This window comes from Pseudoliparis swirei, chromosome 13 (genome assembly GCF_029220125.1).
Source record: "Pseudoliparis swirei isolate HS2019 ecotype Mariana Trench chromosome 13, NWPU_hadal_v1, whole genome shotgun sequence".
NCBI classification, from domain to species: domain Eukaryota; kingdom Metazoa; phylum Chordata; class Actinopteri; order Perciformes; family Liparidae; genus Pseudoliparis; species Pseudoliparis swirei.
Window position 1 is genome coordinate 9984440 of NC_079400.1, and position 20735 is coordinate 10005174.

Consider the following 20735-nt stretch of genomic DNA (forward strand, 5'->3'; position numbering starts at 1 on the left):
AATTCTTTTATCAGAAACAAATGTTTTATTGAGTAGAATGAATTCCTCAACACAAGAGATGCTTTGGTGAGTTATGCATTTTCACTGAAAACGAATAAGCCTGTGGATCTAAAACCTGCTTATGTAACAACTGTATTGTGTAATGTATAACATCAACCCTCCAGATGAAGAAGTCTAAGAGACTTGAAGAGAAAAATACAACATTTAGGGAACAAAACAAACCTCACGGCTCAGAATTCTTCTTGAGAGCTATAAAAGAAACAATTTCACAGATGATCTCACGACGAAATGTTTAATTAAAAAAAGAAAAAGAAATAGAGCGTTTCTTTTTACGTCTCACCATTTTCCTTCAAATGTTTTTTTTAAAACAAGAACAATATTTTACATTTAAAACAAAAACATGTGCGTTGTGTCCATCTATGGGAGCTATGTTTCTGTACTGGGTTGTGTTGATTGTACTGAAGTGGGTGAATGTCTGGTTGTAGTCCAGCGGAACAGGGCTGCTGTAGCTCAACAGGCATGGCGTGCAGGCGGGTGGAGGAGGAGGAGGAGGTGGAGGAGGGTGGAGGTGGAGGCTGAGACGGAGGAACATCAGTACAACGCGTCTGTGTTACAGCTTCGAGGCTTCTTGATCTTATCAATGTTCTTCAGGATCATGTCGTGTAACGTTACCTTCACAACAAAAATACATTGTAAACACATGGAAAATACAGCTTAAAAACTATATATACACAAAATGTTATATATATATATATGTATAAATGTATATCATAACTTACGTATTGATTCCTGAGCTCAGAAACTATTATCTTCAGACTGATGTATTCCTTCTCATCAATCTCGGTTACCGTGCGCCGATAGTCGTCCTGATGAGTACAACGTGTTTGAAGTCAATGTCAACAGTAATTCACTTAATTGCAGTTTGTATTTTCTGCCTCTAGGGGTCACTCACTCAATCAAAACAATAAGAGACAGACTTGATTGATCCACTATCAGCTCTATTTTACTTATTACAATAAATGTATACAAATAATCAAAATAAAATCAATTAATTAAAGTTCAGTAATTAATGTTTAAGTCAACAAGAGTAAAACTAAAAGTGGTAAAACACAGTAATCCCATTAGTCACTTCAGTTATTCATGCTTCCATAGCAACACTGTCTAATATCTCATGTCTTTTGTTCTCAAAAGTATTTAGTACTTTGTAATTTTTATCAAATAATTTTCACTTACCACATGTGGATATTTAGCTATTTTAGAAACCAGCTTTGCTCTTGTGATGTAGTATCTAGAAGTAAAGAAAAGAGACAAAGTTTAAACTCACTAAACAATGCAGAACCAAACTTTAAAATAATGAAAGAAAAATAAATAAATCCAGTTCTGATTCATAACGATCTTCATTTGAATAATCCAATATTGATTCATAAAAAGCTAACACCTCTGGAGCTCCACATCATGATGAACTCTATAGCACGCCCACTTCATAGCGATCCAATCAAATGCTCAGGAGTGGATTTAAATCCCTCTTGTCCTTTGCTCAAATATTACGTTTCACTTTGAAATACATCACATTTACACAAAACTACAGACGCTCCAACCTCCATTTCACTGGGACTTTAAATTAAAAATACATTAATATAACTACTTTGGGCTCGATTCTTAATGTCAAAAAATTATATTTTCAGTAATGCACCAAGTTTGACACGTTCATGCCTCGTACTTTGTTATCTATAATACGGTGAACACCAACCGTGATATCTGGTCGAGGTAAGACGCTGCTTCTCCTTCAACTGTTCTCAGTTCAGCTACCGTCTCCTCCTGGATTGACACTCCGAAGTTGTTGCCATCTTCTATCCTGGGGATCAGCAGCTGAACCCACATTTTGACCTGTGCAAAGGAACAGAACAAATCAAAGATAACTGCTCAGAAAAAGCTAAATGCACCATCTGAATGCAACTGTCTGGAAAGGATCGCTCGGCATACAGGATTCTTTCTTTCAACGATTCCCTCCACGCCGTCACATGATGGAGCTTAAAACAGTGACGCTTTAAAACTGCTAAACAGCAGCAACATTTCTCTCCCTGTTAGATGCCTCAGAGAAAAAAATGCAGTCAGTTTCTACCCGACGACTCTAAAACAAAAAGATCTGAACTGTTTTTCCTGTTCCTTAGAATACACCTTTATTAGTTCTACACTTATTTTACACATATCCAGCTGTAACACCACCTGCACTCAAAGTAAAACATCACTGAGAAGGTTCTTGGTAGAAGACATTACGTACTGTGTTACATTTCTCTATGAGTGTCCGGATCTCTGGTTTGACCTTCTCAATGAGATCAACAAGGCTTCTGTTGCTCTTCATCATGCCACCAGGCATGACGAAGACCTTGGTGCCCGTCACTGGGCGAAGAAGGAAAAGAGGGTGACATTATTAAAAGTTGTCAAAAAAGGAGCCAGGAACGACAACTTTATCTAAACAAAATGGAAGGCCTCTCCGCGTCTCCACACTCGGCAGGTGTATTTCTGGGGATCAGCGTTGACCGCGAGGCCTGGAGGTCTACGGGAAGTATCGCTTAGTAGTGTTTCGTGTATTAACTGATATGCGGCTGAATGGCATGCTGGGTACGCCAGATCATCATGACTGATCTGCACGTACATGTTATTTATGAAACAAATATTTATTGGTCGACTCAATTAAACCACATGTACTCCGTTTTTGTTAATCAGATTTAGATTTAGTTTCCAGAACTGTCCAAATATATATATATATATATATATTTTTCCAAAACTTCTTACGGCCTGGAATTTGCTATTTTAAAATGTCATGACTTGTTCCAGGTTTTTCCCAGGATGCCGGGTACAGTTCGCTCTACCAGTCGATCGCCGCGTAGTATTGGTAGATCGCATGACATTAAAAAAAATTGGCCCGCCCCCCTGAAATCTCCACCCGCCACCCTGTAATTTTCTCTATAGCACCAGATTACAGCAGAAGTAATTTAAGGTCCCTTTTCTTGAAGAGCACGTCTTTGTTCTTTTATTAAACTAAACGTCTGTTATTGATCGTCTCTACAGCAGCATGTCATTTATGACTCTACGTGTCGCGTTAACACTTCTCGGCTCTCCGTCTCGCGCGCCGCAGAGCTCCGATGCCGGCGTGTCTGCGCGCATCGGGGGGAAAAAAAAGAAGTGTAGTCGAAGCAACCACAGCGGTTCCAACAGGCACTTTTTGAACGTGCACCGAACTATTATAAGAGGATGCCACACACCTCTAGTGCAAGAAAGAAAAATGTGTAAAAGGCTGTTTAGTTTAGTTTGTCTTGCAAGAAATACAAAGTTGGATTCAATATTCTTGAATTAGGGATAAACTATAAATCGTATCCATTCAGCCAGACAATGTGTATTATCAAAAGGTTCATTCACTTTAACTCTATTTGACCTCATAAATAGCCTCTTACTCACCCATGTCCTCCCCGACTCCATCCTCAAGCTTTTTCTTTTTGGCATTTTGCTGTGAAACAAGATAGAAGTCAGTCTCAGGCTCCACACTCAGCGCTGCTATGCACAGATTCAAGTCAGCTCTCTAAAGGAGCCTCACCGGTTCTAGTCCGTCATGCAGGCTTGAGAGCAAGATGGGGTCTGGCACCGTCAGGTTTATCTCCGAGTGGATCTCCTTCAGATCAGCGATGTTTATGATTGGATCCTGAGAAAACATCAAGGACATTAGGTGAACACCGCTCGTCTGTCACAACTCTAAGCCTCGGTGATATAATCATCAAACAATGCCTAAACAAAGATGTAAGACTATACATTGTGTATTTACTTTAATGAACCTGTGACTGACCTTCAAGAAGTGATCAAGTTCCAGCAACTTCTTTGGGAAAAAATGTGAAACTAAATCTTCTGCCTGAAAGAAATGTAAAGGTTCAGTGGCTTGGAAACCAAACTGTGTTGATAGCCGTGTGAGAAACAATGGGCTCGATACATTTGGCTTTAGGAGTTAACCGATACTTACTTCTGAAGTGATTCGTTCCCTGAAAGCATCGACCTGCAAACACAGAGACAAGAGTCCAAATATCAGACCACTTGCAACAGTCGAAAAAAAATTCACCAGCCGCCACTGGTGGAAAGTAACTACGGACATTTACACAAGTACTCAAGTACACATTTGAGTTGGAAGTACTGTACTTGAGTACTTCCTTTTTCTGTATCTTTATTCCATTTGTCTGACAGCTTTAGATCTTTTACAGATTATATAATCCACACCTCACCTGTCCAGTTAAAACAAACATGTATTTGAATGTTTTTTGCTCAACTAAAGTGAATGATGTGTCTTTGTGTTGAGAACATTCTTCTTCTGCTAAATAAAATGATCTAAAAACATAAGTGGATCAGCTGCAAAAAGCATCATCACAAAGCTGAAAACATGGCTGTTCAACACTGACTTTTGTCACTTTAAGTAGATTTTTGCTGATATATTTTTTCATGAAGTACAATTATGCAGTACATTTAGTGTGGTGGTGTTTTTACTTGAGTAACGATAAAGGATATGAACAACGTTAACGCTACTTCTACTTCAGCAGCTCCTTACTATATGTGCCGTCTGTGGTGTGGAACCCGATATAAAATACAACGCCAGTAAGAGTGCCATCGTCATCTGCAGAACCAAACAGGATAAAAGTCTCAAATCCCCTGCCTTAAAATAGTCTGATACCTTGATAAGGTACATCGTGGACATTTAATTGAAGACATATTTACAAGCAATGTGAAGGTGTCTCTTACTGCACACGTGCGGTCCAATTACAAAAAAGGTTGCCTACAGAGACTTCAAGTCGCTTATAATGATGCCATGAGAATATTACTTCAGGTAGAGATGGTGTAGTGCCAGTGAAATGCGTGTGACTGCAGAAGTTAATACTTTGCAAACGGTTTTAATAAATCGTATGTATAAATGTATTTGCCTTGCTTAATGACTTACAATTGAATAATCTTGACTGTATTAAACATAGTTTAGTACATTGGTATGTTTATGTATTTTAATTGTGCTTTTGTATGTATTTTACCCTTATCTGGAGCCAGAGTGAAATAAAGTTTGACTGGTCGACATAGCTATATTATCACTTTCTAAATGCAGCTAGAATAAATGTGAACAGCATCATAACATGACTCGGGTATGATACGGCTTACTTGGTAGCTCAGGGCCTTTTTAGGGGCATGAACTTCTCAAATATCACTGCTATTTTTACAAAACACGCCGTAACGTAAAATACACCGAGCTTAACGTTCCCAGGATACAGCGCCTGCCGTTGGAGCACGTGGCTGTTTAATATTTATATAATATATATGACGTATATGAGGAGGTTTATCAGGACCGCGACCACCGACGCGCTCGGCTGAAAGTCGCCGGTTCAGTGTCGCTCGTTACACCGTCGCACCGGAGTGCTCCACACAAACGTGGCTAACACGCTAGCAGGAGAAACGGCAGCAACACGTCGTTCAACGTCAACCGGTGTTTTCTAGAAAGACAAATATTACCTTGATTTTAATTTCATGGTCCACCTTGAGAAGTGAAGACATCTTATGGGCTCAAATAGGCGGAGAAACGATGGTTCCAACAGTGTGGCTTATTATTCTTGCCAGCCACACTTTGTGAGCTTAAAGATGACGTCTTTGACACGCGACAGACGGAGAGAGGAGGGAGAGAGAGAGGGGACGACGAGTGCCACTGCGCACGCGCGGGAACGTCATCGTGATCGTCGTATTTTTTTCTCGACGCAGCTGACGATGTAAACAAGAAAAGACAGTCGAGGGCAACAGGGGATCAAACAGGCCGGCGTCGCCGCAAATGATAGCCCGTACACGCTCGATAAACGGCCGACATGGGGCTGCCCGTTACGATTAAAGTGAACTTCCGGGGCAACGTGAAGAGGTTTCTGGCTCAGGATCTGGACCAACTGGAGTGGGAGTCCGTGGAAGCCTGGGTGAGCTACTGCTGCTAGCCGCGCGCGCTGGCTAAACGCTGGCGCAGTTTGGGTAGAAGCGCAGGCCCGGACGTGGCCTACAACACGTAAACAACGGACACCCAAACACCTCCTTCTAAAGGACAGTCGGTACAGTCGCGACCAAGATAATGAACACGAGTGGGGATCTTTTTATCTTTATTTTGTAAGATAGCTTCGAGAAATAGGAAACGAGAGGGCTCAGCTCGCTATGACGCGTTTCACTGGAGCTAGAAAGCGGAGAGGTGTTTCTCAACGTGCCCCATTATTGATGTTTTCCTGTCACGTGTGAGGCGGGGACAAAAAAACAAGTTCACGTTTAATAATTGTGTTGGATAATCGGCTCTTTGCATTCCAGATCAAAGCGTCTTTCGGGATCAACCACTTTCAAGTGAAATACTTCGATGAGGATAATGAAGAGGTAATGGAGTGTGTACACGCGTGTGTGTGTGTGCGTGTGTGTGTACGTGTTTACCAATGGTGGAATGGAATGGAGTACATGTTATGGATTGTTTTCTTCTACATTTCTGAAGCCTATGTCGTACTTTTCCTCACTATATTAATGTGTCAACGGTACTTAGCAGATTCTGATTATTAATACAAAATACAGGTCACATTATTATTGATTAAGCTACGCAGAAGTATACAAACCAGCTGAAATTAGACAAATATATATTTACATATTTGTCTATGGACAGTGCAGGTTATTACAAATACAGCCAAACATTATCGATAAAATGATAATATAATATAGATGCAGTGAAAATAGATATATTCATTACAAAAGTAGCAGATACTTTATATAAAACAATGTATGATTACTCATAATTGCATGTTTGCTTTAAGCCATTTCTCAATAAGTTAATGTTTAAAGGTCAGTCAATAGGTGGTGGCCCAAACTATTGTTCTACTCAGACTTCTGGAGGTTGCCCTTGTTGCCTTGCACTCCTTACTCATTAAAAACAGACTTTATTTTAGGCAGAAATTTGGAGATAATCCTATAATCTATGTAATATTGTTCTGAAATGATAATGATTTTTTTGGTTCATTCACTCATTCTGATCTAATTCACTCTTTTATTTCAGATTTGTATAAACAGCCAAGGTGAGAAAAATACTTTCTGTTTGAGTATTTTCGCAAAAAGTGAGAAAAAAAAGGATAACAATTGTAAACGTGTTAAATGGTGACGCTACATATGTTATTTGCACTGTCACTGAGCAACTTCCTGTTGATTTTCTGTCCTTTCAGATGAATATGAAGAAGCCATCAAGGTAATGGGACACTGCTGGATTTCGTTGTAATAGTGAAGCTTAACTTCAGCAGCACATAACAACACATGAGAACATGTGAAACTTTAAACATTAATAACATCAGCCAACCTCCACTGCATGAAGGAAGATAGATAATAAAATACCTCATAAGTCATAGAGACAGGCTGTACCTTGTGAGTGTGCACATATGTACTCAGTGTATGTGATGCTTGTTTACCCCACGCAGAGCGCAGAGAAGCAGGGGAACCAGTTGCACATGAACGTGTACAAGATGAAAGGTCAGGCCTGCGGGGGCCCGCTGAAGACGGAGGTGAAGGAGCTGAAGGGAGACCTGCGGCCTGCGCCTCCTTATCCATCGAGGGTCAAGACGGTGGACAAGGGCACACAGGTCACCCCGGAGAGAGAAGCTGTAAGGAACCGAGCAGATTCTTCTTCTTCCTCTTCTTCTTCAAATTCTTCTTCTTCAAATTCTTCCTCTCCTTCTTCAAATTCGTCTTCTTCAAATTCTTCTTCTTCTCCTTCTTCAAATTCTTCTTCCTCAAATTCTTCTTCAAATTATTGTTCTTCAAATTCTTCTTATTATTGTTACAATTCTTCTGCTTCTTCAAATTCTTCTTCTGCTGGAGGTACCATTAAAAGATATGTATTTTTGATTTGGGGGTGAATTGTCCTTCAAAGTTTGATCCCAGTCTGTCATTGCCGACATGTATCTGTCAATGTAGGAATGATATCCTAGTCAGTGTGTGTGTGTGTGTGTTGTTGTTATTTAAAGATAATTGAACATGTGTCTGATGCCAGCCTGATGTATCTTGATCCAGGTCCCAGTAAAAGACAACAAGGGGAACAAGCCAGAAGATGAGCCGCCTCCCATATGGTTTAGATCATACATGGAGAAGGTACCATTTTAATGAATATATTTTTTTATTCTAAAGGTCAAGTTTCACTTTCGACTAACATCAACTCTTGTTTTCATAGTTTAAAGATGAGGTGGTGAAAGAGGTGGTTGAAAGGATGTGCAATGACTTCTCTGGCCAGTGTTGCACCCACAAGTCATCTGACGAACCCCTCAAGGCCAGTGAGGCGGCCGGCGGTACTGTCGGGCCCCGGCCGGGCCCCTCCATCGCGCCTGGATCCCTCGGCTACACCCCAAACTGTAGCAGCTGCAACAAACTCACCTCCCAAGGGGCGTACAAGTGCAGGTAGGAACACATTCGATTTGTAATCTGAGGGAGATGGGTGTCTTATATATATACGATCCAGGGGGCAACCTCCGGTTCTGAAGAGGGCAGCCGATGCGGATGTGCATTACAACCTGCATTCTCTCTACTGTCCACCAGAGGGCGACTCCTCTGGTTGTTTAGAAGTCAATAATCTAATTCTCTCTTGATTTATTCCCTCATTAAACATTGTAATCATGAGTTTATGTCTCAATCTATAGTCTTAAGTATTCTTCAATCGAACATAATGTTAATTTAGGAATTTATATTTCATTTAGAGTACAATAGACCAATCCGTAGAGTATTCTTTAGGCTGCTACGAGAGTCGTGTACAGCGTCATGGCGGCTGCCGAAGTGGCGAACTCGAGGCTTCACGCCCCGTTGACGATGTCCACTTCTTAAATGCAGTTTATGACTGTATGTTCTGCATGTTTTTTGTTCTTTGAGCTCCTTCATTGAGCCATATCAATGTGTTTTGTGGTCGTGTGCCCTCCAGTGTGTGCCCGTCCTGCATCCTGTGTGAGATGTGCAGACACAGCCATGACCCCAGCCACAACCTTGTGAGAACCAAGACACCTCTCTCCATCCCTGAGCATGGAATGTCGGGAGAGTTGAGGTAAACCCCCCCCAAAAACCAAGGATCAATCTTCCCACTTCTTGAAAGTATAAGACATGTGTACTTGCAGCAGTGCTAGCCCCTCTGTTGCCTTCACTTCTTTCTGCATAAAATAGAGAAAATGTAAATTAGAATAGATTTTTTTCCCCAAAAGCAGGACTGCAAAACAATGTTTTAGCAGCTAGACTACTGTTGTACTGAAATATGAGTGCGTATGTGTTTTTGTTCTTGGAAAATAAACTTTTGATAGTCAACAAATAGGTTGTTCCTGATGACATTTCAAACCAGGTTCCCAAGGCGAGGAGACAGGACAGTGCGCAAGGCCGAGCGACAGCGCCTCAAAGCTGAGAGGAGGCAGCTCAGAGCTGAAGTCAAGGAAATCAAGAAGAAACTGAGACTGGAGAAGAGGCTGCCGTGGAGCGGGCCCTCCACCTCCGGCCGAGCCAACCTGATAAACATGGCGTCCGCGTCCATGCAGGTCTCAGCCCCGCCCCCCCCTGCCGCCTCAGAAACAGCCTCAGGTCCAGCCCAAGGTCCCGTCCCTGCCCCGGTCCCCGATCCCCAGGCCTCCAGTCCAGAGTAAGCGCCACCTCGGAAGGGCGTCCGACAGTGCTGAGTACCTCGAACCCAGCATGGATGCTTTAAAGTCTCTCTTTCTCTCTATCTCTTTTTTTTTTTTTTTTTTTCCTCCAAGAAAAAGAAATCAAAAAATATGCCATCGTTGTAATCTAGTCTGTATGAGTGTGTCGCTGGCTGATCTGGGGTGGTGGAAAAATGTTGGAACTACCTCAATGTGAAAACTGCTGCTGCTTCATAGATTTTCTAAGAAACGAATTTGCTTCTGAGCTGCAAAAAAAAAAGTCTGGGGTCCTGCTTTTTTAATTCGTAGTGAACAAAAGAGATGGATGTTATATGAAACCAGGGCTATTTTCAACAATGCTCTGTACACTTGAAACTAGGGGTCCCGGGGTCTCGCACGCGTCTTTGGTCCCCACTATGGCCGCCTTGTTTCTGGATGAAAATCTGCCGGACGGCACCCGTCTGGAGCCGGCAACCAAGTTCATCAAATACTGGAAGATGAGGAACTCGGGCACTATCAACTGGACCTCAGAGACCAAGGTACCCCTCCCACCCGCCGAGAGGACAGCTCCACTCTCTCTTTGCCCCTCCCCCCCCGACCCACATCCACTACTTCACTTCCACTCATTGCCTTACTTCCTGTCCTCTAACACCAGCTAATAATTCTTACCCAGCCTAATATGACCAATACCCTTTCTTCTTGAGGTGTGTGTGTGTGTGTGTGTTACTTTCCTGCCAAGTAACTTTGGCTGCAGGCCTTGTGTAATTTTCTTCGCATGTGTATTCCTATTTTGTGTGTGTGTGTGTGCACCCAGCTCGTGTTCATGTGGGGAAACCTCGGCCTGGCGTCGGAGGGGAGGCGGGAGGTGCCGGTCCCCATGCTGCTGCCGGGACAAGTGGGAGTGGTCAGTGTGGCCTTTGTCGCACCCGTGCTGGAGGGGACGTACACCTCCCACTGGCGGCTGGCGCACTGCGGCTGTCAGTTCGGGCCGCGCGTGTGGTGCAGCATCGTGGTCGCCCCCGGCGACGGCCGCAGCACTTTCGGGCTTCAGAGAAAACGACCGGCAAGTCTGATACCCAATGGCAGCCGCAGTGAGAGCGGCAACCGTTGACCTCTGTAGTGACACTCATGATGCCGTTCCTGTGTGTGCTTCAGAAGGAGGAGGAGCAGGAGGTGAGGCCCCAGGACAGCGGCCCTGGTCTGCCCGTAGACCTGAACCACGAGGACTACTACTTCCCTTCGGTGGACCTGCTGACCGCACAGGTGCAGACGCCTGCCTCCTCCGGCTTGGTGTTTGACTGGAGAACGACGCTCATACTCGCTGCATCTTCTTCTGTCATTTTAGGATCTACTGTCGTTTGAGTTGCTGGATATAAATATTGTGCAAGAGTTGGAGAAGGTTCCCAACAACACACCTGAAGGTAAGTAATGAATGATGCTTTAACAGAAGGTTCCTTCTGCAACTTCATCCCTCCCAAAACCGCCGTGGCTTTTGATGGAAAGAATGATTGCTGCACGCAAATCTGCAGAAACATTTCTCTATTTTTCTCATTTTTTGTGTATAAACTGTGTTTGTGTCTCCGACTACTTTTGTAGATTTGACTCCCTGCATATCCCCGATGCCCCATGATGCACCAGTGCTGGAGAAGGCCATCAATGCACGGATTAGAGAAGAAGCAGAGGTCACTGGGGTCAGGAAGCTTTTTGGTAAGACCGGTTCGAGAGTACAGTGTGTGTGTGTGTTTTTATTTATAGAATGGATGTGAAGAGAGCTGTTTCTGGCAAAGAGATGCAACTTAAGTGAAGAAAATAAGCGTAAGAAAGTGTAAAAAAAAAGAAAATATGTAGATAGATTGTTGATTATTTAAGCAGAAATCTCGTTAAGCTGATGGATATTAAGTAAAATCTCGTGGAGAATTCATTTTCGATGTTGAGCTCATTTTTAAAGGGCAACGCCACCAATGTTTTATTTAGTTTAGTCTCGCTAAGCAAAACCTCGAAATCTCAGATTGAACCGTCAGCGGTTGAGCTGCATTGTGGGTAATGTAGGCACCAGACTATGACCGTGTGTCCAGCTGTCAGTGATGAAAATCAGCGGATCCTTCTTTGAATATCTCGTGTAGGAGTCAAACTGAGGCCGCGGAGGGAGCTGCTGGAGCCTGTGGCCCAGGAGGAGGACAGGGAGGAGGAGATCAGCGGGGCCCAATTCCTCTGCGAGACGGTCATCCGCTCCCTCACCTTGGAGGAGGCCCCCGATCACAGACCCCCCCGCAGAGTCAGGCACAGCAGCCACAGACCACAGGGTGAGGAGCCCCTGTGTGGTCGTACGCTGCCACATGCAGCATATTTAGTTTGCAGCACATCGAGCCACTCCGACTCTGTTTTTATTCCGTTTTTTGTTGTTGTTTCTTTCTAGTCGTTTCCCGGGGAACCAGCTTCTGCTTGGAGAGAGCCGCCAAGGTCCAGAAGACGGAGACGGTGCAAGAAGGAAGTGAGGAGATCTGCGCCATTAGACTTGAAAGTTCAGCTCTGCCTCTCAGCCAGGTCCCTCAGGAAGAGGAGACGAGGCCAGGTTAGAGGACCACTTCATTTATTTCCAATTTTATCTTATTGTTTCCCTGTTGAAAACATTATTTTTTTTATAGGCTTGATTTAAGTTACATTATTGTACCGATCCGTGTGCAAGAATATGGGGAGGAGGTCTCAACCCCCCATCGTCCCTCCGGCGGCTTTCCTTATTCAAAACATTCAGTCACTAATAAGAATATAGACATTTTCAGGTCTGTTTGTGGACCTATATGGACCCCCTTTGGACTGGTCGGGACACCGGCTACAGTTCTATGTCCGAACTGTTGTAGTCATGAGTTAATTGCAGCTTCACCTGCAGTTTTCAGATACTTATATTTTGTGTTTTTCCCCTTCAGTTCATCTGCCAGAACCAGCGACTGAAAACCTGCATATCAGTTCACAGCCTGGTACCGAGGAGGAAGAGGTCCCGGTCTTAGAGGACATGCAGAACATGAGGGACATTCACGAGGAGAAAGAGGACGGTGGAACCAAAGGAGAGGACTGGGAGGAGGTGAGGTTTTAACCTTCATATCCCAACAAACCGGATCATACATTGTTTTCAGCCGGAAGACGTCACAGAAGAGTGTCTGATAGACAATAACTTTGTTAGTGTCGTCGTTCTTCTGACGTCCACCATCGTCGCCTGCTCCTGTTTCTCAGGTCAGCAGCCAGACCTCCTCAGTCTCCTCCTGCGACGATTACATCATTGTCCTCCCAGACTGCTTCGACACCAGCCGGCCGCTGGGCGAGTCCATGTACACCTCGGCCATATCGGAGCCTGACGCCGCCGCCGCCGCCGTGAACCCAGCCGACCCAGACGTAGAGCAGCCAGAGGAGGAGGAGGAGGAGCAACAACAGGAGGAGGACGATGATGACGAGGATGATGAGGACGAGGAGGAAGAAGATGAAGATGAGGAGGAGGAAGAAGAAGAAGAGGAGGAGGAGGAAGAAGAAGAAGAGGAGGAGGAAGAAGAGGAGGAAGAGGAGTCAGACTCGGAGTTGGCGCCGCTGAGAGAGAGGCAGCAGGAGTCGGGCGACGCCCCCGTGACCACGCGGCCCGTGGCCGCCCCGCCGAGCCACAGCAGCGTGAACCAGATGCTGTGCGCCTCCCAGACGCTGGACGCCGTGACGCTCACGCCCGAAGTGGTTCCCCCGCCGCCGCCGCCGCCGGTGCTGCCCGACCTCCTGGCGCCCCCACCAACCCTCTACTCCCCCAGGTGAGATCAGTCCGATGGTCCCTCCGCATTTTAGAAGAAAAAAACCTGTTTCCAAATGTCTCAACAAAAAAAGATGTGTATGTTTTGTGTGTATTTCGGTACTTTAGGTTGGGTGAGCATCGCTCTGGGAGCCCAGTTTTAGTGTTATACCTGCTGGGAACTGATACATGTTTGGAAACAGAAAGTGAAGAACTTGTAGGAGCATGTGTGCGTCATCGAAGATATTACGGACATTCTGGATCTCCCTACGACAATCTGCAAAAAGTTTAATTTGTTGTTATTTGCTGTGCGTTTTCAGGTCTGAGGCACTGTACCTGGCTGAGGACCCGAGTCCTCCAGCCTGTGATCCATATGAGTCCCACCAGCCAAGGGTCCACCTAAACGGTGAGTTCCACTGGACAAAAGAAGAGGTTCATAATGATCTTCTAGTGTTGCCTCACAGAAAGGAAACGCATTTTGGAAGACAGGAAGTGAGATAACACGCACACTTCGTGGGATGTGTTGCTTCAGCAGAAGGCTCTGGTCCTCCTCTAATAGTATGTGTGTGTGTGTGTGTGTTTCCTTTTTTCTTCTGCTTTGCAGTATCATCTGGCCTGTCGAGATCAGCCGGCTCAGCATCCAGTGCCTTTGAAACGTATAACCCCAGACCCGGAAACGCTCTGCAGCCAAGGTGCATGACCACAACACGCAGAATGAAACTCCTGCTTTTAGTTCCTCTTTTTCTTTTGTGTTTCGCCGTCTTTTTTGGTTCATGCCTCAACCGGATGCGATGGCTTCTCACAGAGACTCTGTGACGAGACATAACTGTGTAACAATATCGATGAGCTTCCCGAGAACATGTTGGGCTCCGCCATCTTGTTATGTAACCCCTAATAACCACATCCCTGTCTTTACACAAGGGGCCAAGGAGGCATCACAGAGGGACTCGTCAAGGGGGCCCTTTCTGTGGCGGCGTCCGCCTATAAAGCTCTCTTCACTGGACCAAACTGCTCCATACAGGTACGCCACACAGAGATGTTGAAGCGCTTCTGCCGTCATATTGGCAAGTAGCATCAAAACAATATAAAAACGTCCAATTGTTTGTATTGTTCTACATCGTTTTACCGCGATCTAGGTTTTTATTTATTTAGTTTATCGATATAATTTCTATTGAAACTGTTAATGTTTAGTTTAGTTTATTGGACATAAATACAATACATGAAACAAAAGGTCACGCATCATAAAAATATCAAGGATAGCACAAAAAGTCACAGACTTATTTCCGTTGTGGTCCTTGGTCTTGGCACAAAAAATACACACATTCACACATTACCAACCTACATCATAAAAAGCAATACAGTAATACACATAATACTACATTGACATACAAGTTTAATCATGGACTTTTTCTAGGAGCCATTTCCTAACGTTCCCCTTGAAACTAATTGGGTTCAGGCATTGTTTAATGGCCAAAGGCAATTCATTCCACTCTTGAGCTCCTATGTGAGCAAATGTGCTTTGCCCCATCTTTGATCTACACCTTGGTGGATGCAGGTTGGCTAAGCTAGATCGTGTTCCATAGCTGTGCACTTCCCGAACACTAGGAAAATAGTTATTAAGATATTTGGGGGCCCTATTGTTGACTATTTTGTGCACCATGTTGAGCCTAAGCTGAGCCACTCTGGCCTCAACTGGAAGCCAGTTAAGTTCCTTAAAGTGGCTTCTCCCAACATGATCACAGGGGCCGAGTCCCATCACAACTCTTACCAACTTGTTTTGTGACACCTGCAGTTTTTTTTTGGATGAAACTGACAGCCCCCCAAACCATGATACACTAGCATAATCAAAATGACACTGCACCAGGCTGTTAGCCAGTAGTTTAAGACTTTCCCTGTCAAGCAGATTGGCCTTTCTAGCCAAAAACCTGGTGCGGGCATTTACTTTCCCCAGCACCTGTATGGCCATTCCCTCCCCCCCAAGACTGTCCTCTAACCAACAGCCCAGGTACTTCACTGTTGTTTTTGCTACTATGACCTCACTGACTAAATCCACCTTGAGTCTCGGAGCCTTACGTAATCTAGGTTTCGATCCGAACAAAATAGACTCAGTTTTCCCTAAGTGAAGTGATAGTCTATTGTCGGACAGCCAGTTACTAATCTTGGAGAGCTCTTCTCCTAACATTCTTTGGAGCGTATTCAACTCTTTATGCGAGATGAGCAAGGTTGCATCATCTGCATATAAAACAGATTACAGGAACATGCATCACTCATATCATTAATATACAGTAAAAATAATAATGGTCCTAAAACACTTCCTTGCGGCACCCCGCAGTCAATTTGTCTGGCATCCGACATAGAGCCATTGACCTCTACTTTCTGGTCCCTGCCTGTCAGATATGAAGCAATCCACCTGACAGATAAATCGTTCAGACCCAGAGCCTTCATCTTACCAAGTAATAGACCATGGTTTACTGTGTCAAAGGCCTTTTGGAGATCTAATAAGACCATTCCACACAGTTTCCCATCATCCATCTCCTTTCTAATAAAATCAGTTAGATACAGGAGGCATGTGTCTGTAGAATAAGATTTCCTAAACCCTGATTGAAACTTGTATAAAAGGCTTTCTCTACCTACATATTCCGATATCTGCTCGTGCACCACCTTTTCTAAAATCTTGGATAAAACACTCAAAATGGACACAGGCCTATAATTACCTTGCTCGGATCTACTCCCTTTTTTGTACAAGGGAATAATCTTTGCGTGTTTGGTGCTACTTGGAACAATGCCTTGCTCCAAGGAGAGGTTAATTAAGTGGGAAACACAGGGAGCTATTTCCCACGCACCATCTCTTAAAAACCGAGCAGGAATGTTGTCTAGGCCCGTGGCTTTAGCTATATTGAGCTCGGCCAACAACACAGCTACCTTCTCAACTGACACCTTGGACATGGCAAATGAACCAGCCAGTACCCCTCGACTAGAATAAAACCTCTGTGTAAACTCCTCTCCATATACACCAGTCTTAGGAGGCAATGCTTCAACAAGTTTATTGGCTACAGAGGTAAAAAAGATGTTAAAATAATTGGCTACCTTTGCTTTGTTAAAATCAATCTTGCCATTGATATCCAAGCCAATATTGGGCTTGCCGCTGTTGGCCTTTCCCCCACATCCCAAGTCTTTCAGAGCTTTCCATAGCTTCTTTGGCTCATTTTTGTTATCCTTTATTAGGTTCATATAGTAGTCCTTTTTTGCTACCTTAATCCTTCTCTGTGCTTCGTTTCTGCATTTTTTATAAGCATCAGCATCTACTTCCTCATGAGATTTCAGAAACCTCCGCAAGGCCTCCTCCCTTTGTTTTATAGCAGTTAAAATATCTGCGTTAAGCCACGGGCTTGATCTCTGCTTTACCCTAACTTGTTTATATGGAGCCAACTTATTCACTATACTAAGGAAAATTTGATTAAACAGATCCCATGCACTATCAACAGAATCATTTTCCAACACTGAAGACCAGTCAATTTTCCTAAGCTGCTCTCTAAATGTGTCAACACAGTAGTTCTTAAGAGATCTGATTTTAATGATTTTATGGCTGAAAAAGTTTCTCTATGGACCTTCCTGGTACAAAATGTGATGAAATGGTCACTAATCCCATATGCAATCACACCATGATGCGAGATATTATATTTGTCTGACACCATAATAAGATCGATGGTTGTTTTAGTCGTTTGGCTTACACGAGTAGGTTCATTAACCAGCTGCTTTAAATCAAAAAGCTTACTAAATTTAGAAAAAGCACCATATGTAGGACAGCCCTTGTTAGATACATCACTATTGAAATCTCCCATCAGAATACATTCATTTTTTGTTCCATCGCAGCTAGTCAATACATTTTCTAGATTTTCATAAAAAGTACTTTGATCAGGCGGTCTGTAACATACTCCCATTAGCAATGGTTTCGTTTTGGGCAGGTGAATGTCCAACAGAATAACTTCAACCTCATCGCCCAGGTCCTTTTTCACCGTGAAATTAATGTCGTTTCTCACGAAAGCACAGACCCCGCCTCCTTTTCGATTGCGATCCTTCCTAACTACAGAGTAATTGGCTATATCAATTTCTGAATCGCTAATACTGGAGTCAAGCCAGGTCTCTGACAAACAAATAATTCCAGCCTTTACGTTGTGGGCCAGCAGACGTATCTCCTCAATCTTCGGTAGTAAACTCCTCACGTTGAGATGTAAAAAATGCAGACCCTTTGCACTTTAGTTCTGTTCATTTGTCAATAATGTAATTCATACAGGCTTTACCATACGGGTATTTTCATTTTATTTATTTATTGAATCACCAGAAAACTTCTTCGGCCGTATCGCCCAGCTGTAATTTGCAATATTTAGTTTCTAGTTGGTAAGTAAGTCGATGATTCACACCCGTAAATAAAAGTAAGGGCTTTGCAGAGATTTTCTCAGGAGTTATATTACCAACGTGGGAGAAACGTGTGTGAGATGATTAATACCCTGCCTCTGAATATGCGCACTAGCAGAACTTTTTACTCTTTTAAAAACGGCCTGAAGAACTGGCTTTTTACCAGTCAGATGTGTGAGCATGAACTGTGGCTCCCTCCTCAGTGATTGTGTTAATAATTATTGTTTTTATGTCTTTTTTTATTTTTATTTTTCAATGATTTTGGTAGGAGGCCAGTGTCTTATCGTAACCTGTATGTTTATTGCTTTTTTATTATGTTAATGTATTAACCTCATTCTCCTTTAGTGAAGGCTGTATCATCTGGCCACAGGGACCAAAGCTGACATTTAGCCTTAGCTAACGTTATCACATTTACCCATGGGTTGATTAATGTGTACGGTCCCTTTTACAAATAAATAAATAAATGAAATGAAATGTCACATTTCCAGCATCTCATGAGTTTCCTCAAAATTAAGCAATAATCTTTGCACCATTTAAACGGAAAGGATATAGCTGCTGGTATATTTCATCCAATATGGATAAAAATGTATTTCATATCTGAATAATAACGTCTTTTAATGGTGTTGTTCATAGTTAAACAGGAAAGGAAGCTCTGTGTAGAGCTGACGCCTATCTCCTTTTAAGGAAACAAAAAGTATTTTCCACTGAAGTTACAAGGAGGTTCGAAGCTAAATCTATCTTCATTTTATTAAAATTATTTATGTGGAAATGTGGGATAAAACTGGTAGGCATTCTTTGAAAAATCTGCTGTAGATGTGTGCTATAGCCCCTTCCTTCTATTTGCGCATGTGTTTGGTCCCTGTCAATGTTATTTGTCTGTCTGTCTGTCTCGTGTGTATATTTATGTCCCCCCCCCATCTTTCCTCTCTGTTTTATGGTTCTGAGAGACTCCTTTTGCCTCAGCATATTGTTTGTAATTTGAAAGGGCACCATGTCTTGGCGGGCATTGTTCCAGTTCGACGTTCTATGGGGGGATTTGGAAAAATCACAGGCTGCAGAATAGAATAAACATTAACTCCTGCAAAGACGTTCAGGCCCTTTAACACAGTGTGAATATGCATCCGGCTTGTCGTGGCAAGGACACACACACACACAGTGTCATCTCACCCTTCTGTTTCCCCCCCCCCCTCCAGCGAGGCATCGACCCGGCCACCAGGCAGGACCCGTCCCTGATGGCGATGCTGCTGGAGATGGGCTTCAGAGACCAGCGGCTCAACCAGCAGCTGCTGAGGAAGCACGGCTACAGCCTGCTGCACACCGTCAACGAGCTGGTGCAGATGGCCGAGGACGGCCAGAACAAAGCGGTCCACATTCAGCACTGAGGGGAGTGGAGGTGGGGAGGAAGATGAAGAAGAAGAGGGAGAAAAGGCTACTGAACGGCTGTACAAGGGTTTGAACATGATGTAAAGATGCTTTTTAGATTATAAGCCGCATATCTCTCACCCTTTCCAGCATTTTTGCTTTATTGTGATCAGTGTAAAGAGGAGACAACTCATTTGTAATTGGTGCAGTTGATTGATTTACCAAAGGGTGGCCTAGTTTATTTGGACCAAGCGTAACAATAATAAGACAGAAATGTCCCTGAACGTACATGTACCGCTCGCGTGTCGACTGAAAAGAGAAATGAATGGATGAATGGCTTCTCCTGCCTTTTGCCTTTGACTAAATCTAGCTTTGACAAACTTAACCGTGCGCACACACATCCGTGTAAATTATTATGAATAGCGCTCGACCTTTGCCCTGCACGGGGCGCTTCGTGCTGGTCAGAGGGAGCAGGAGCTGTAGTTTGGAGTAAACGTGTGTAATTCAGCTCTTCATCTTCGTGTTCGTATCTCGGTTGTAGCTGCTTCTCCTCGGCGCTGGACATAAACAAACAAAGATCAACACATATTTGAGACCTTTTCGTCGACTTATCGAAGTGAAATCTGCCTAAACAATGCAATCTTTTTTTCTGTATCTGAGTTCTGTTATTTTAGACGTCGACTTGTTGAATGTAAAAAAAAAAAAGACAAAGACAAAAAAAACGCCCCCGAGCGGATCACCGCTGACGGACTCGGGATGTTTTCTACTGCTTTCTAGAAGACACCTGCATGGCAGGTAAGAGGCTTTAGAGGCGAGTCGTGTTCTCGTGGTCTTAGCACAGTCACGGTAGAGAAATAGTCCGCTTGGCGTCATCGTTCAACAACCCCCCCCCCCCGGCCCCGTTCACGTGACCTCATCCTACTGAAACAGTCATTTAACACTAACACAAGCCTGAGATGTCACTAACTACACATTCCTCACTCTCAGTGACACCAGGTGTGTTCTGTCTCAATGCGTCGCCTCTTATGATCATTAGTTTCTGTGTGGTGATTTGACATTTGTGGTGTGAGTGTTCAGATTTTAATTTGTGTGTTTGTGGATTATTTGTAACCATATCTTCTTCTGTTGATTTTTAACCCTTTTTAAAAGTTTCATGCTCGAGAGAATAATTCTGAATATATCTTACTATGCTTGTTAAATTATTCCTCTCGTCACAGAAGTGTGTGTGTGTACATTCAAATGTCCTTCTACTGTCAATCCGCCAATAAACTATTTGCACATCTCTCGTGTCCGTTAATGTAAAATGTCTGAATGTCGGTCACTGCCATCCTTTAATGTGTCTTTATATGCACTTCAGCTTGTACTGGGTCCTCTGGCGGGTGTCCAGAGGACAGGTGATACTGCATTTTAGAGGCTGGGTTTAATTTATTTTAAACTCAGACCGTTTACTTAAGTAACATTAGGAATACCATGATTTAAAAAAAGTATCTATTACAAAGGCCCTGAATTCAAAA

General features: G+C 43.5%; 2 protein-coding genes across 3 annotated transcripts; one reads left to right on the forward strand and one right to left on the reverse strand.

Moving 5' to 3' along the window:
• Positions 1–2: 2 nt before the first annotated feature.
• Positions 3–5657, reverse strand: psme3 (proteasome activator subunit 3). Its single transcript, XM_056429836.1, has 10 exons — positions 5533–5657; positions 4013–4045; positions 3842–3904; positions 3596–3700; positions 3460–3508; positions 2282–2400; positions 1751–1887; positions 1234–1288; positions 780–866; positions 3–672 (listed from the first exon to the last, which is right to left on the reverse strand). Exons 1-10 carry the CDS (start codon positions 5572–5574, stop codon positions 592–594), a joined length of 771 nt encoding a protein of 256 aa, XP_056285811.1. The 5' UTR covers positions 5575–5657; the 3' UTR covers positions 3–591.
• Positions 5658–5782: 125 nt separating this feature from the next.
• On the forward strand, positions 5783–20503 carry nbr1a (NBR1 autophagy cargo receptor a). Of its 2 annotated transcripts, none has more exons than XM_056429829.1 (22): positions 5783–5978; positions 6355–6417; positions 7082–7100; positions 7245–7267; positions 7494–7676; positions 8086–8163; positions 8243–8466; positions 8981–9100; positions 9389–9679; positions 10060–10219; positions 10495–10743; positions 10836–10943; positions 11026–11101; positions 11277–11387; positions 11804–11983; positions 12097–12252; positions 12605–12759; positions 12909–13465; positions 13764–13849; positions 14048–14135; positions 14365–14464; positions 19053–20503. In XM_056429829.1, exons 1-22 carry the CDS (start codon positions 5877–5879, stop codon positions 19239–19241), a joined length of 3318 nt encoding a protein of 1105 aa, XP_056285804.1. In that variant the 5' UTR covers positions 5783–5876; the 3' UTR covers positions 19242–20503. The 2 variants fall into 2 exon arrangements, with proteins under 2 accessions (XP_056285804.1, XP_056285805.1); XM_056429830.1 differs by having other exon boundaries at positions 14373–14464; positions 19053–19140.
• Positions 20504–20735: the final 232 nt, after the last annotated feature.

Excerpts from the sequence above, each read along its gene's own strand:
- nbr1a (XM_056429829.1), top strand. The coding sequence starts at position 5,877 with ATGGGGCTGCCCGTTACGATTAAAGTGAACTTCCGGGGCAACGTGAAG. Across the intron at positions 10,944-11,025 it reads TGGACCTGCTGACCGCACAG|GATCTACTGTCGTTTGAGTT; the intron begins GTGCAGACGCCT and ends CTGTCATTTTAG. Across the intron at positions 13,466-13,763 it reads CCAACCCTCTACTCCCCCAG|GTCTGAGGCACTGTACCTGG; the intron begins GTGAGATCAGTC and ends GTGCGTTTTCAG.
- psme3 (XM_056429836.1), bottom strand. The coding sequence starts at position 5,574 with ATGTCTTCACTTCTCAAGGTGGACCATGAAATTAAAATCAAG. Across the intron at positions 3,701-3,841 it reads AACTTGATCACTTCTTGAAG|GATCCAATCATAAACATCGC; the intron begins GTCAGTCACAGG and ends ATGTTTTCTCAG. Across the intron at positions 3,509-3,595 it reads TGCATGACGGACTAGAACCG|CAAAATGCCAAAAAGAAAAA; the intron begins GTGAGGCTCCTT and ends CTTGTTTCACAG.